At 42.5% G+C, this 15,179-nt stretch overlaps 1 protein-coding gene across 14 annotated transcripts in view; it reads left to right on the plus strand.

Moving 5' to 3' along the window:
• CSNK1G1 (casein kinase 1 gamma 1) overlaps window positions 1-15,179 on the plus strand; it is a 320,905-nt gene that overhangs the window by 259,985 nt on the left and 45,741 nt on the right. For all 14 annotated transcript variants that reach the window (XM_030578653.1, XM_030578658.1, XM_030578655.1 and 11 more), the window contains 3 exons: window positions 9,324-9,408; window positions 12,660-12,808; window positions 14,939-15,046. In XM_030578653.1, coding sequence (XP_030434513.1) covers window positions 9,324-9,408; window positions 12,660-12,808; window positions 14,939-15,046 — 342 coding nt within the window. The remainder of the gene's footprint in view (window positions 1-9,323; window positions 9,409-12,659; window positions 12,809-14,938; window positions 15,047-15,179) is intronic.

Raw genomic sequence — 15,179 nt, forward strand, 5'->3', positions numbered from 1 at the left:
CTCAAGTTTCAGTCTGTTGTGATCTCACTTTCCCACTCTGGTTTTCCAGTGGGATCTCCATGAAGAGAAGTAAAGCCCTATTCGTGAATGTGTTTTTAAAACACACACACACACACACACACACACACACAACTTTTAGATACTCTATAAATCATAAAGAAGGAATAAAAATATCAAGAATGTTTTTCTTTGCACTTCTCCTATACTTGTCGTTTAAAGTGTTTCTTTGGCCTTTGGTTCCTTGCCCCTCGACTTTGTGGCAATTACTTTCACAATGTTTTGTTCATGAATTCTGATAGGTATATTTGTTTCCACATATTAGTCTCTCTTCCTCCTTCCCTTTTATGATGTATCTAACTTTTGTCATTGGACTCTGTGTTCATTAAATCACTATGTATAATGATACTTTTTTTTTCCCCCTCACACAAAATGTTTAAAACCAGACAGACTTTAAAGTAGGTTAGTTTGCTTAGGCTCTCAATTACATGGTTTGTTGTATGTTCAGCTTACTTACGAAATGCAAATGTTTTAACAGACACACTTAGTATTTGAGTCTCCAAGTGCAGATTGATGTGGGAAAAATCATTTAAACACAGGGTAAATTACTCAGGTACCTTCCAACCCTGCAGATGCCCTTCCCTTACAGTGGGAATGCATGTTGGGCTGTCACAGTTGAACTGAAAGGAATTGGCAGTTACATGCCAATTTTAATTTTATATATGATCATAGACACTGCTGCTTTGGGTGTTTTGGAAAAAGTTGATCACTCTGCAGTGCCACAAGTCGATATCTGTATGGTTGAAGAATGGCACTTTTTGAAAGATCTATGATCTGATCCATTATTTGAACATTTCAGTGGTTTAAGATTAATGATGAGTGGATGGACTTATTAGGCTGAAGAAGCAATTATTTCCAGAGTCACCACATTGACATCTGCCTCCAGATGTTGTATCCTCCTTGAAGCACTTTGTTTTGGGTTACAAGTTCTTAAAACATCACATAGCTTCACCCCAGCCTAATCAATTACAGGCTATTACACTGTGGCCACTTACTGCCTTCCAAGCACTACATCATGGCCAGAGTTGCCTCTGTAGCCATCCTACCTCTGTCTTCCCTTCATTTGCACCGCTCCCCACATGAACTCACTGTCTCCAGTGACCTTTTAAGCTCAAGCCTTTAATTCACTCATCACCAGTTCTCCTCAGGTTAGGAACAGAGTCTGTCAAAAGCAGATCTCAGAAGTCCAGAAAACAGTTTTTCAGCTCATCTTCCCTTCTTTAACTCTCACTCAGTTTTTATCTGGCCAGGGCTCTGCAGGAGCCACACTTGCTCCTTTTAGCTACTTCTTCCACCAGTCCCAGTTTCACACAGTCTTCTGTTTCCTTAGCTTCCCCAGCTTTCTGTCAGGCTTTCCTGTCTCTGGTAGTCTAAGCTACTCTCTCAGCCACATCCTCCCTGGAGCTTTCTGCTGCCTTTTATATTGGAATCACCTGATTTCTCTCAGATGGGGTTCATCTTGTAATCAGGACTGGCTTAGCCCCAGGGTCTCCAGCCCACAGGCAAACCACCCTGTTACATACACCAATCACTTCTCTGGGAGGAGACTTGCTATAACATACTATGGCCTTGTGTACACATGAGTTATTTCCAAATAACATAGGGTATGGTTTTAAAGCGGAAGAGCTATTCTAGAAAACCTGTGTGTGGATGCTCTTATTTCTAAATGAATGCCTTTTTCCTGATTTAGCTTAATGCACTACCAAAGTTTGTAGACAGGCTCTGAGAGAATGTAAAAGACTTCCTCAAATTAAAGAGTTGATCTCTCCAAGGAAGTGGGGAGGAGTGTGTCTCTACTTGGTGTGGTCTGCCTCATATATTCCCTTACCTGCACACACACATTCTTTGACTTGGTCTAAAATAATGCCGGACAGATTATTGTATTTTCACACTTCCAGATTTCTTCCACCATAGAGCTTTGTTTTCCCCCTTCCAAACTAAAATCTTGAGGAGAAACCTTTCTAATGCTTACACTGATACGTCTAACATGTTTCATTCATAAAAGGACTATTTTAAATAACTCTTGAGAAACTGGACTCTGGAACGAGGTACTGAAATGCAGACTGAGCAGCTTTGTTCTTGGGGTAGTGATTGAAGTGGAGTTCACTGCTTCAGGATGGACACGCTCAGAAAATCATAACTGAGTGTGTTACTTCATATTCTTTCATGGTAACCAGCTATATAGTTAATGTAGTCTAGACAATAGACAAGTGTGTAGTAAGGGACAGTTAATCACATAGTAAATCAAATATAGACAGGTTTTGGCAGAAGTGAAAATCTGATGCTAACCAATGTCCCAGAGTCAGGCTGGGGAGCTGCAAGAGAGCGGTGAAAGCCAGATACATTAGTCCTAGAATGATAAAGGCCCTTTTTCAGGGGTACCATTTTTGGGGGGGACGGGCAGGCTCCCTTTTCCCTCCTTCTCCCCCCCCCCTCAGGTTCATACCAGAGGTCTGCTCACAGTGCATGTCCTATCCCCAGAGGAAGCTCATGGACTTTAGGGTCAGAAGGGACCAATATGATCATCTAGTCTGACCTCCTGCACAAAGCAGGCCACAGAACCCTACCCATCCACTTCTATAACAAAACCCTAACCTATGTCAGAGTTATTGAAGTCTTCAAATTGTGGTTTGAAGACCTCAAGCTGCAGAGAATCCACCAGCAAGTGACCCATGCCCCACACTGCAGAGGAAGGCGAAAAACCTCCAGGGCCTCTGCCAATCTGCCCTGGAGGAAAATTCCTTCCCGACCCCAAATATGGCAATCAGCTAAACCCTGAGCATGTGGGCAAGACTCACCAGCCGGCACTCAGGAAAGAATTCTCTGCAGTAACTCGAATTCTCTGCAGTAACTCAGATCCCATCCCATCTAACATCCCATCACCGACCACTGGGCATACTTATTTGCTGATAATCAAAGATCAACTGCCAAAATTAAGCTCTCCCATCATACCATCCCTTCCATAAACTTATCAAGCTTAGTCTTAAAGCCAGATATGTCTTTTGCCCCCACTGGAAGGCTGTTCCAGAACTTCACTCCTCTAATGGTTAGAAACCTTCGTCTAATTTCAAGTCTAAACTTCCTAGTGTCCAGTTTATACCCATTTGTTCTTGTGTCTACATTGGTACTAAGCTTAAATAAATCCTCTCCCTCCCTAATATTAATCCATCTGATATATTTATAAAGAAAAGCATATCCCCCCTCAGCCTTCTTTTGGCTAGACTAAACAAGCCAAGCTCTTTGAGTCTCCTTTCATATGACAGGTTTTCCATTCCTCGGATCATCCTAGTAGCCCGTCTCTGAACCTGTTCCAGTTTGAATTCATCCTTCTTAAACCTGGGAGACCAGAACTGCACACAGTATTCTAGGTGAGGTCTCACCAGTGCCTTATATAATGGTACTAACACCTCCTTATCTTTGCTGGAAATACCTTGCCTGATGCATCCTAAAACCGCATTAGCTTTTTTAACGGCCATATCACATTGGCGGCTCATAGTCATCCTGTGATCAACCAATACTCCAAGGTCCTTCTCCTCCTCTGTTGCTTCCAACTGATATGTCCCCAGTGTATATCTAAAATTCTTATTATTAATCCCTAAGTGCATGACCTTGCACTTTTCACTATTAAATTTCATCCTATTACTATTACTCCAGTTTACAAGGTCATCCAGATCTTCCTGTAGGATATCCCGGTCCTTCTCTGTGTTAGCAATACCCCCCAGCTTTGTGTCATCCGCAAACTTTATTAGCACATTCCCGCTTTTTGTGCCAAGGTCAGTAATAAAAAGGTTAAATAAGTTTGGCCCCAAAACTGATCCTTGAGGAACTCCTCTAGTAACCTCCTTCCAGCCTGACAGTTCACCCTTCAGTATGACCCGTTGGAGTCTCCCCTTTAACCAATTCCTTATCCACCTTTCAATTTTCATATTGATCCCCATCGTTTCCAATTTGACTAATAATTCCCCATGTGGAACCGTGTCAAATGCCTTACTGAAATCAAGGTAAATTAGGTCTACCACATTTCCTTTGTCTAAATAATCCGTCATCTTCTCAAAGAAGGAGATCGGGTTGGTTTGGCACAATCTACCTTTAGTAAAACCATGTTGTAACTTGTCCCAATTACCATTCACCTCAATGTCCTTAACTACTTTCTCCTTCAAAATTTTTTCCAAGACCTTACATACTACAGATGTCAAACTAACAGGCCTATAGTTACTCGGATCACTTTTTTTCCCTTTCTTAAAGATAGGAACTATGTTAGCAATTCTCCAGTCGTACGGTACAACCCGAGTTTACCGATTCATTAAAAATTCTTGCTAATGGGCTTGCAATTTCATGCGCCAGTTCCTTTAATATTCTTGGATGAAGATTGTCTGGGCCCTCTGATTTTGTCCCATTAAGGTGTTCAAATTTGGCTTCTACCTCAGATGTGGTAATATCCACCTCCATATCCTCATTCCCGTTTGTCATCCTTCCATTATCCCTAAGCTCCTCATTAGCCTTATTAAAGACTGAGGCAAAGTACTTATTTAGATATTGGGCCATGCCTAGGTTATCCTTAACCTCCATTCCATCCTCAGTGTTTAGCGGTCCCACTTCTTTCTTTGTTTTCTTCTTATTTATATGGCTATAGAACCTTTTACTATTGGTTTTAATTTCCTTTGCAAGGTCCAACTCTACTTGGCTTTTAGCCTTTCTCACTTTATTCCTACATGTTCTGACCTCACTAAGGTAGCTTTCCTTGCTAATCCCACCCTTCTTCCACTCCTTGTAGGCTTTCTCCTTTTTCTTAATCACCTCTCTGAGATGCTTGCTCATCCAGCTTGGTCTACAACTCCTGCCTATGGTTTTTTTCCCCTTTCTTGGGATGCAGGCTTCTGATAGTTTCTGCAGCTGCGACTTAAAGTAATTCCAGGCCTCCTCCGCATTTAGTTCCACAAGTTCTTCAGTCCAATCCACTTCCCTAACTAATTTCCTTAATTCTTTAAAGTTAGCCCTTTTGAAGTCAAAAACCCTAGTCCCAGATCTATTTTTGTTTATCCTTCCATCTAGTTTGAACTGAATTAGCTCACGATCACTCGAACCAAGGTAGTCCCCTACAACCATTTCTTCTATGAGGTCCTCACTACTCACCAAAACCAAATCTAAAATGGCATCCCCTCTTGTCGGTTCTTCAACTACTTGGTGAAGAAATCCATCCACTATCACATCCAGAAAAATCTGAGCCCTATTATTCTTGCTAGCACTTGTCCTCCAGTCTATATCTGGGAAGTTAGTCTCCCATGATCACACATTTCCCATTAGGGTTTACTTCATTAAAAGTGTTAGATCTCTATCCATGTCCAAATCGGATCCCAGCGGTCTGTAGCACACCCCAAGCACTATCTCAGGGGTGTAGCACACCCCAAGCACTATCTCAAGTAGCTTTCTTTCCCAGTGTGATTTTTGCCCAGACAGACTCTGTCTTGTCCATTCCATCACTTCTTATTTCTTTACAGTTAACCTCATCATTGATGTATAATGCTGCTCCACCACCTTTGCCTTTATTTCTGTCTTTCCTACACAGCACATAGCCTTCAATACCTGTACTCCAGTCATGACTACTATTTCACCATGTTTCTGTTATCCCTATAATATCCAGTTTCACTTCCTGCACCAGTAGCTCTAGTTCCTCCATTTTGTTCCTTAGGCTCCTCGCATTAGTGTACAGACATCTTAATTTTTGCGGTTTGGCTTCACTGACATTCTTTACCCTGTTAGGCACAGACATTCTACCACCAGCATCACCTGTTAGTCTGCTATCTACACTACCCTTCCTCCTTATGCCAATTCTTCTGTCCACGGCTGTATCCCCTCTTACTTTGTTTACTTCCCTCTCAAGGTTAAATTCCGGCGTGGAGATCTCCTGGACATCTCCCAACCATCTCCCCCAAATTCCTAGTTTAAAGCTCTCTTAATCAGTTCGGCGAGCCTCCATCCTAGAAGTCTCTTTCCCTCCTTACTCAGGTGAAGTCCATCCCGAGAGAACAGTCTTCTGTCCGTAAATGCTTCCCAATGGCCGTACATCCCAAAGCCCTCCTTATAGCACCACTGCCTGAGCCATCTGTTGATCGCCATAATCTTGTTACACCTTTGTTGCCCTTCTCTAGGAACTGGCAGAATCCCACTGAAGATCACCTGAGCCTCGATTTCCTTAAGCATCTTCCCCAGTCTGGCATAGTTTCCCTTGATACATTCCAGAGAGTATCTAGCTGTATCATTCGTTCCCACATGAAGGACAATCAACGGATTCTTTCCCGCTCCCGCTAGGATCCTTTTCAGCCTCAGGCCCACATCCTGTATCTTAGCATCCAGCAGACAGCACACCCTTCTGTTCTCCCAGTCAGCTTTAGTTACAGGCCTGTCTATCCTTCTCAGTAAGGAGTCTCCAATCACGTAGACCTGCCTTTTCCTGGTGACAGTGTGATTCTCCGGTCTATCCCCTGCACCCACTGGCTGCAAGTCCTCTTGATTCCTATATCCCCTTGCAATCCTCCTGGGGCTTATATTTGGTGTTGCCTCCATTGACTCCTCCCCTCCTCTTGTAGGACTATCAGCTCTTCTCTTTTTCCTTGCCCTCTCTCCGTCAGTGACCACCTGCTGTGCCCCTTCTTCTTTTTCCAACTCTGCAAACCTGTTCCTGACTTCTATTTCTTCTTCACTGGCCCGTCTTTTCCTCTGCCTGGTTCTCTTAGTCACATGCTTCCACCGTCCACTTTCCTCCCCCCAGCAGTCTCTCTTAATTGCAGCACAGCTTCTGCTCTTGGGGTAGGGAGTTTGTTTATAACCAGAGTCAGGGTGATTAAGATAACAAAAGGCTTGTCATTAAATTTAATTTAATTTAATTTAATTAAGGATTGTTAGATGATCCCAAAAGCATTGCCAGGCATTCCAGTTAAAAGATAGGAAACAAAGAGTAGGAATAAATGGTTAGTTTTGAGACTAGAGAGAGGGCAATGGGGATAAATATTGAGGTGGCAAAATTTGCAGATTATATAAAATTACTCAAGATAGTTGAGTCCACAGCTGACTGCAGAGAGTTAAAAAGGGATCGCACAAAGCTGGGTGACTGAGCAATAAAATGGCAGATGAAATTCATTGTTGATAAATGCAAAGTAATGTACATGGCAAAATATAATCCCAACTATACAATCAAAATGATGGTGTCTAAATTAGCTAAAACAATGAGGAGTCCTTGGGGCACTTTAGAGACTAGCAAATTTGTTAGTCTCTAAGGTGCCACAAGGACTCTTGTTGTTTTTGCTGAAACAGACTAACACGGCTACCACTCTGAAACCTCTAAATTAGCTGTTACCTGTGAAGAAAGAGATCTTGAAGTCATTGTGGATAGTTCTCTGAAAACATCTGCTCAGTGTGCAGTGTCAAACAAAAAAAGTGGACAGTATTGGGAATCATTAAGAAAGAGAGAGATAATAAGATAGAAAAATCATATTGCCTCTATATAAATCCATGGTATGCCCACATCTTGAATACTGCATGCAGATTTGGACACCCATCTCAAAAAATACATATTGGAATTGGAAAAGATACAGAGAAGGTCAACAAGAATTGTTAGAGGTATGGAACAGCTTCTGTCTGAGGAGAGATTAAAGAGACTAGAACTTTTCAGCTTGGAAAAGAGATGACTAAGTGGGGGATATGATAGAGGTCTAGAAAATCATGGTGTGGAAAAACTGAATAAGGAAATATTATTTACTACTTCGCATAACCCAAGAACTAAGGGTCACACACTGAAATTAATAGGGAGCAGATTTAAAACAAAAGAAAGTACTTCTTCACAGCATTTCTGTGGAACTTTTCACCAGAGGATATTGTGAAGGCCAAAATTATAACAGGGTTCCAATAAGAACTAGATAGGTTCATGGAGGATAGGTCCACCAGTGGCTATTAGCCAGGACGGGCAGGGATGCAACACCATGTTCTTCATGTCCCTACCCTCTGTTTGCCAGAAGCTGGGAGTGTGCAACGGGATGAATCACTTGATGATTACCTGTTCTGTTCATTCCCTCTGAAGCACCTGGCATTGGCCATTGTTGGAAGACAGAATGCTGGGCTAGATGGATGTATCTGCCCCCTGCTGTAACCCACTAGACCCACTCCTCTCCCAGAGCTGAGACAGAACCCAGGAGTTCTGACGGGGTATCTCTCTCTGCAGAGTTAATAACAAAGTAAGAATATACATTACAATTTTAAATCTAACCAGTGTCTCTCAAATGATTTGCCACAAGATGTCAGAACACGTTAGTATTAGAGCTGAGTGGGTCTAATATTTATTTAATTTTTTCTTTTATATAAGAATTAGATACAATGTTCCTGTCCGCTAATTGCCAGGTTATTTGCCAAATAAATAGTGTTTTCAGGTCTCTAAGTAGCCCCTGGAATCACAGTTAAAGTTGCCCCTCCCCCCACCAAAATCTGAAATGTTGCCCCTGCCCTTTTTCCTATAAGCTGATAAGGGGTTAGCTCAGGTCAAATAGGGACACCTGAGTGACCAAAGCTGAATGTCTGTTTAGGGGAAGGATTTGTACCCTGGGGCCAACAAGAAGAAAACACCTCCCCAGTGAGGGGGTGGGGAAAGGGATTCCCCCTTTTTGTGTTTATAAATTGATTTCTTTTGTTTGATGGAGGAGCATTCCTTGGGCCTGCCCTGAGGCCTACCTTGAACATACTGATAAGAAAATACGGAGAGGGAAGGCAAACACTGTCCAGAGTGGGGCTGATTTACCCCATACCCCGCTAGCGCCAGAGGGGAAAGTGCTAAGTCCGTCAAGACAGAGGAGGTGCCTTGCCGCACCAGGTTAACTGAGTAGTTGTTACTTACTGAGCAGCTAGACATTCTGTTACACACACTAAGGTGAGAACCGAAAATGCCTTGTCTAATAGTTGATTTTTAATATATTAAAAAATCATTCTCATGAAGGCGTGATGTTCAGCTAGTATCTGTAAGCTTAAATATGTTCTCCCTTTCACATCTTAGCGATACATTCAGAAACTCTCTAAGTAGTCTTTGCTCATAGCAAGTGAATTGTACAGTAGCTGTTTCATATTTGTGTCTCATCACGTGCAGTTTGGACAAACAGTTCTTCTATCCTGATATGTGCAAGATTCTGTATAAAATACCATTTGTCTTCACCCTCATAGCGAGGTCAGTTACCCTGCTGTTGGATTCTGTCTCTATACTTATGCTTCCTCTTTGTACCCTACAGGCTGACACCTTAAAAGAGAGATATCAGAAGATTGGGGACACGAAGAGAAACACTCCAGTTGAAGTTCTCTGTGAGAACTTTCCAGGTAAGGACCAGTTGGAATTGTTATACCAGTTGTACTGTCTGTGTAAGGTGTCGATTAGGAACTGGACATAACCCATCCTATTGTATCATAGAAGATTAGGGTTGGAAGAGACCTCAGGAGGTAATCTACTCCACCCCTGCTCAAAGCAGGACCAACATATTTGTTCTGTCAGAACATATTTGAATGCTGTTTGTTACATTGCTACTGTCTATGGCAAACACCTGGAGCTGCCACTGTCAATCAGTAGTATTCTCTGTTCCCTCACTCTTCTACAATCCTTCAGTCCTTACTTGCAATTAATTGCCAACACAGTCCTTTGTATTGAGGTGGTTGGAGAATGCCGCAAGTGCCTGCTGTTACTTTTTCTTCTGTGAAGAGGAATACAGACAGCAGCCCCCACTTGGCCATCTTCCAAAAAAGTGTCATATTTGTTAATTGCCTCTCTCAAGTGACTGCCTCAGGTATATGGAGTTTATTCTCTGCAGAGCTCTGATATTTTTGAAGCAGTGAAAGAACTGGGTGGTCAACTTAGCAGACCCTGGGTGTCAACCTTGAGCAAGTTCCCTCAGCTGGATACTCATCAGGCCACTGGCACTGGCTTCCTCCGGGCCCTGGGAGTACTCAACTCCCCACCACCACCACCCACCAACCCTCTTCCCTCCCTGCCTCTTCCCACCCCTGCTCCACCCCAGGCCCTACCCCACTCCTTCCCCAAGCCTCCCCCACTGTCCTGGCTCTTTCTTCCCCCACTCCATCCCTTGTTTTAAGTAGCACTAACTTCCCAGCAGGATTTTGGTCAGAAATCCACTGGGTCCCAAGGTGAGATATGCCTTTGCGAGTGGCTGCTCCCTTGTTCTGCCCTCTTCCATCTTCCACAAAGTGGAGCTGCTGCTTCTGGTTGCTGGTTTGGAATCTTTGCTGTCCTCCAGGCTTCAGATAAGCACATAGCATGTATGGCCTGATAGCAGCAACAAGAGAGGGAATTCCCTCTCCCACCCCACCCCTGTCCTTTCACCTCAGTGAGTGGGAACTACAAAGCCAGTCTGCACCATTTCAGAGTTAATATTGCTAAGCAAGGGTAGTTCAGTTTTTCTGTCTGTAAAGTGACTAAATGCAAAAACCATGTTGATGCAACATTAACAGTAGTATTATAGTGGCGCCCAGAGGACCAAGCCTCATTGAGCTCTGCACTGTGCAGACAACAGACAAACTGTGCACTTCTAGGGCAGGAACTAACCGTGTGAATTTGAACCGGGTGGTAAATTCAAAAGTTACGGATCCCACAGTAACTAACTCCTCAGCACATATAAAGTGCTAAAAAGCTTTCATCAACAATTAACTGGACTAGTAATCAAAATATTGTATTTGTAAGGTGAGCAAGTTAATGTTACTCATTATGACTGTTGTATGAACAACTTGTCCATAATATAACAATTGAATTTTCTGCATACAATATACGTTGGATGGATTTGCTTTAGTGCTTCCCAACTCTTCCTTCATCATATCATTCATGGTGCATTAAACATAGCTGTGTAGTTCTGGGCAGGGACAGTCTTTTTGTTATGTATTTGTACAACACCTAACACAAAGGAGCCCCAGTCACAGACCGGACCCCAATGTGCTACTGCAATGCAGCTAATATAAATAGGGAATAAATCCCCATCCCTATGCATACTGTACATAGCCTTACAGTGCAAACATTTCTACAAGAGCAATATGGTGACTGTCCTGGGATGCTCTCATGCCTTACCTGGCTACTTGAAGTCACTGTATGCCATCACAACAAATACTGCGTGTATGCTGTTGAGACTTAAAATTACATTTATCATCAAAACACACATTTTTATTAATAATTGTTGCATTAATTATGCAAAATAGAACTCACATACTTGAATTAAAAATCTACAATCCAGGGGAGGGCAGCAGGTGTCTGGAGCAGGCAGAAAACTTCACCTTTAAATAATGTTTTAAAATTGTAGTGCATGTAAAGTATCAATTATTTATTAAAGATTTTTTTTATTTTTTATTTTTTTTTTAAAGGAAAGCAGGTAAGCACTGGACAAGGTAGTCAAGGCAGTTGTTTCATCACATGATGCTGTTAAAAGGATCAAATGATTCTAAAATTAAAAAAACTCAGCTCATTCAAACATTAAAAGAATCAAAATAAAAGGAAAATATTGCTAGGTTTTGGAGAGAGACTTGCCTGGAGATGCTAGTGTGGGAATGAACAGCAGTCAAACATGGTAGCAGATGGGCTGGCTCAGGAAGGCAATGTGTACTGCCTGGCAAGAGGCCTGTGTTTGATTCACAGGGCCAGATCCTTAATTTACACCAGAGGTTCTCAAACTTGGCGTCGGGACCTCTCAGGGGGTCATAAGGTTATTATGTGGGGGGTCACGAGCTGTCAGCTTCCACCCCAAACCCCACTTTGCCTCCAGCATGTATAACGGTGTTAAATATATAACAAAGTGTTTTTAATTCATAAGGGGGAGTCGCACTCAGAGGCTTACTATGTGAAAGGGGTCACCAGTACAAAAGTTTGAGAATCACTGATTTACACCATCTGAAGATCTGCCCCCCCCCAGTCTCTTGCTTGCCTGGCCTACGGAGGAAGGGGGATAAGACTGATCTGTCACTGAACAGCTACCATATGTCTCCAACCAACGAAACGATGCGGGCAAGTGACTCTAGGGTGTCGTGTAAGTCAGAAGCATGCTGACTGTGATGTGACATTTAAAGTTGAGGAAAGTGACACACAGGCCCAGCTTCAGGATTGGGGCACAAGGAGGAAGATTTCCAGGAAAATGTGGTTTTGTTGCTTCCATAGCCTTTGATATTGTCAAACTAGCACTGCCTTTATGTATTGTGTGGAGGAGACTTCACCTGCCTGTTCCAGCAGGGGATGCTTTTGTGCGTATTTTTTAATATGTGTACTTTACCCACTTCTATTCAAACTCCCCCTAGTATCAGCTCTGCTTTTAAAGATGCACCTTCTCTTACAAGATCACTTTCATCACCGCTAAAGACTGGAAGGCTAAGTTTGCCCAATACTTTGAGAAGCCAGGTGGAGGCTATCACAAAGACTAGATCCCACCAGTTGTATTCCTCTCATACTATAGGGACTTGTAATGTGCACAGAGATATGGCATGAGCAGCAGGTGACTTTACTGTGTGTGCTGCTCTAGGCTTTTAGTCTGGACCAAGATATTGATGCTCCTTTTTTTTCCTTTGTCCTTACCTTTTTCCAACAGAGGAGATGGCCACATATCTTCGTTATGTCAGGCGATTAGACTTCTTTGAGAGACCAGACTACGATTACTTACGAACTATCTTTACAGAACTATTTGAAAAAAAAGGCTACACCTTTGATTATGCCTACGACTGGGTTGGCAGGCCACTGGTAAGTTTTGTTTGCAAAACAAACACCCTCCTTCCAGAAATAAGTCTCCTAGTCCCTCGTGGTTGCTTTTCCAGTTGGGTGGGCATATAAGAATTTCCTTTAATAGCCCCGAAAACCAATTGCAGCCTCTAGGTAGGATGGTCTCGTCACCAGCTTTGCACTGATGTGACTTTGTAAAATGGCAGTGACTCCCCAAGCAGCTAGGACAAATATTCTATTGAAGTGATGATGTGCTGCAGTTGTGGAATGGAAAACTGAGTGCTGGGTTGGCTTTCCTTCGGAAATCGTAATGGTTCACTCTCCCTGTCAATCAGGAGAATGTGTTTCTTTCTCCTGATGGAAATTCGCACAGGGGATCTTCTGCATCCCTGTTGGAACCTTAAACACTCTTCTCTGTTTGCCTCTGGTTTTACTCCTCCCCCTCTCACTTTCTGATTCAGAACAAGGTCGGTTCTCTTCAAAGCCCATCACACTGCTGTGCAATGGCTGCATAGATCACAAGGTTCTCCCTCTCCCTCAATGAGCATGCTATAATGAGGCAATCCAACCTGAGTGCCCCATATGGCAGTTGCAGGTCATACCACTGGAACAACTGGCAAATTTTAAAACACATTCATGTGCATATTAACGTTAGCTACAGAGTATTTTGCTGCAGCAACACTTCTTCACACTTCATACACAAGATCACAAAAATCATTACTGGATTGTTTGGCAAATTTGTTTTTACATTAAGTATTACCCTTCTCAGTCAGGCTTAGATGCTCCTAAGGTTCCATCCCTCAGGATTTTTCTGTTTCAGAACATAGACCCAAGTCTGTTACGTTTAGGGTGGACTCATCATGAGCCACATTTGCCCTAAGAAGTCATCAGTAATTAAACTGCGGCTTTCTGTAGTGTTCCAACACTTAACAGGCTGGAGACTGCTGCCCCGTTACAGAAGGATTAGAAGTCATGGCTTTTAGACGCAGAATCTCCTGCATGTGGACACTTTCATCAAGTTTGGTTTTGTCATGAGAAATAACCTCTCCCATTACAATAATCTGGGGATTCTAAAAAAGGGCAAATCCCAATACCAGTGCGTTTTCAGATTGGTCTTCTAATCGTGATGAGGGCCATAGGGGAAAGGGTAAATGCAGAACGCTCACATTCTTGAGTCTAACTCCTTAACTTCCACACTCTCCTTTTCTGAGTTTGCTGTCATTTTTCCCTTGTTCATCAGCTTCTAGCACAAGATTAGTGCCCTGGTCTGTCATCGCCAAACAGAACATGCTTTTAAATTTTGGGACCATCTGTATGTGGAAAAGCTTTGCTAAGAGGCCCACTGATGCCTCTTGGAGAACTCTCATAAAACATATTTATGTAGAATCCATTCTGCTGGTTGCTCATGCAAAGGACAGTTTGTGTCCAAGGTGCATAGTCAGTCACTTACTATGCTTTTGGGACACTCTGCTTTTGTGGTTTTTACATCAATACTCAGTCATTATATACATTTCCTATGTTTGCTTATTTTGAACAGTAACATTATCTTTTAGAAGGAAGTCATTCTCCTTTAAATCTCATTTCTCTTCACTGATGTTTAATTTCAGAGACAATGGGCAAAAAGCCCATTTTAAGGCAAGTTTCCTATCACTCCTTTCACAAGTCACCATTGGTTGCTATGGAGATCATGAAGTTACAAGATGGGATTATGATTTAGTTGGAAACAGAGCAGATGAAGCCTTAATTAACACATCCTGTTCCTAAAAGTAGGAAGACATGAGATGAGGAGGAAAACAATATGCATAAAACTATCCTTATTTGCAATTGTAATTAACTCAATTTAACCTACACTAAGTGTGCTCAGATACCATGAAGTTGGGTACCTTTATAAATGTGTATAATAACAGTATTGTGTTTCAGTTTACCATGAGATGTTAGTGGCTGTAAATGTCCAGCAAGCCTTTGAATCCCACAGAGATTCTACAGCATCTGCTGTGATTCTCTTTGTCAGAACCAGAAGAACCAGAATCCTGGTTCTTCCACACTGAATATGAGCTAGCCTAGTAGTAGAGCCTATGCATGCATGTAGATTGGGAGTGGAGCCTAACCAAGCCATTGGTTTCAATGTATAATGGGTGCTTTATTTTGCAGCCTACTCCAGTGGGGTCCATTCCTGTAGATTCTGGGGCATCTGCAATAACAAGAGACAGCCACGCACATAGGGATCGACCGTCACAGCAACATGCTCTTCGAAATCCGGTGCGTTACTTACCACTGTCTTTGCTTTAGTGTATTCCCATAATGCCTCCTCCAGCCCGTTTGTGTGGAGAGAAAGAGGAGTAAAAATCTCTGGTGAAGTTAATTTCTTAAGGAAAATTAATATGCATAAAGT

Source organism: Gopherus evgoodei, chromosome 10 (genome assembly GCF_007399415.2).
Source record: "Gopherus evgoodei ecotype Sinaloan lineage chromosome 10, rGopEvg1_v1.p, whole genome shotgun sequence".
NCBI classification, from domain to species: Eukaryota; Metazoa; Chordata; order Testudines; family Testudinidae; genus Gopherus; species Gopherus evgoodei.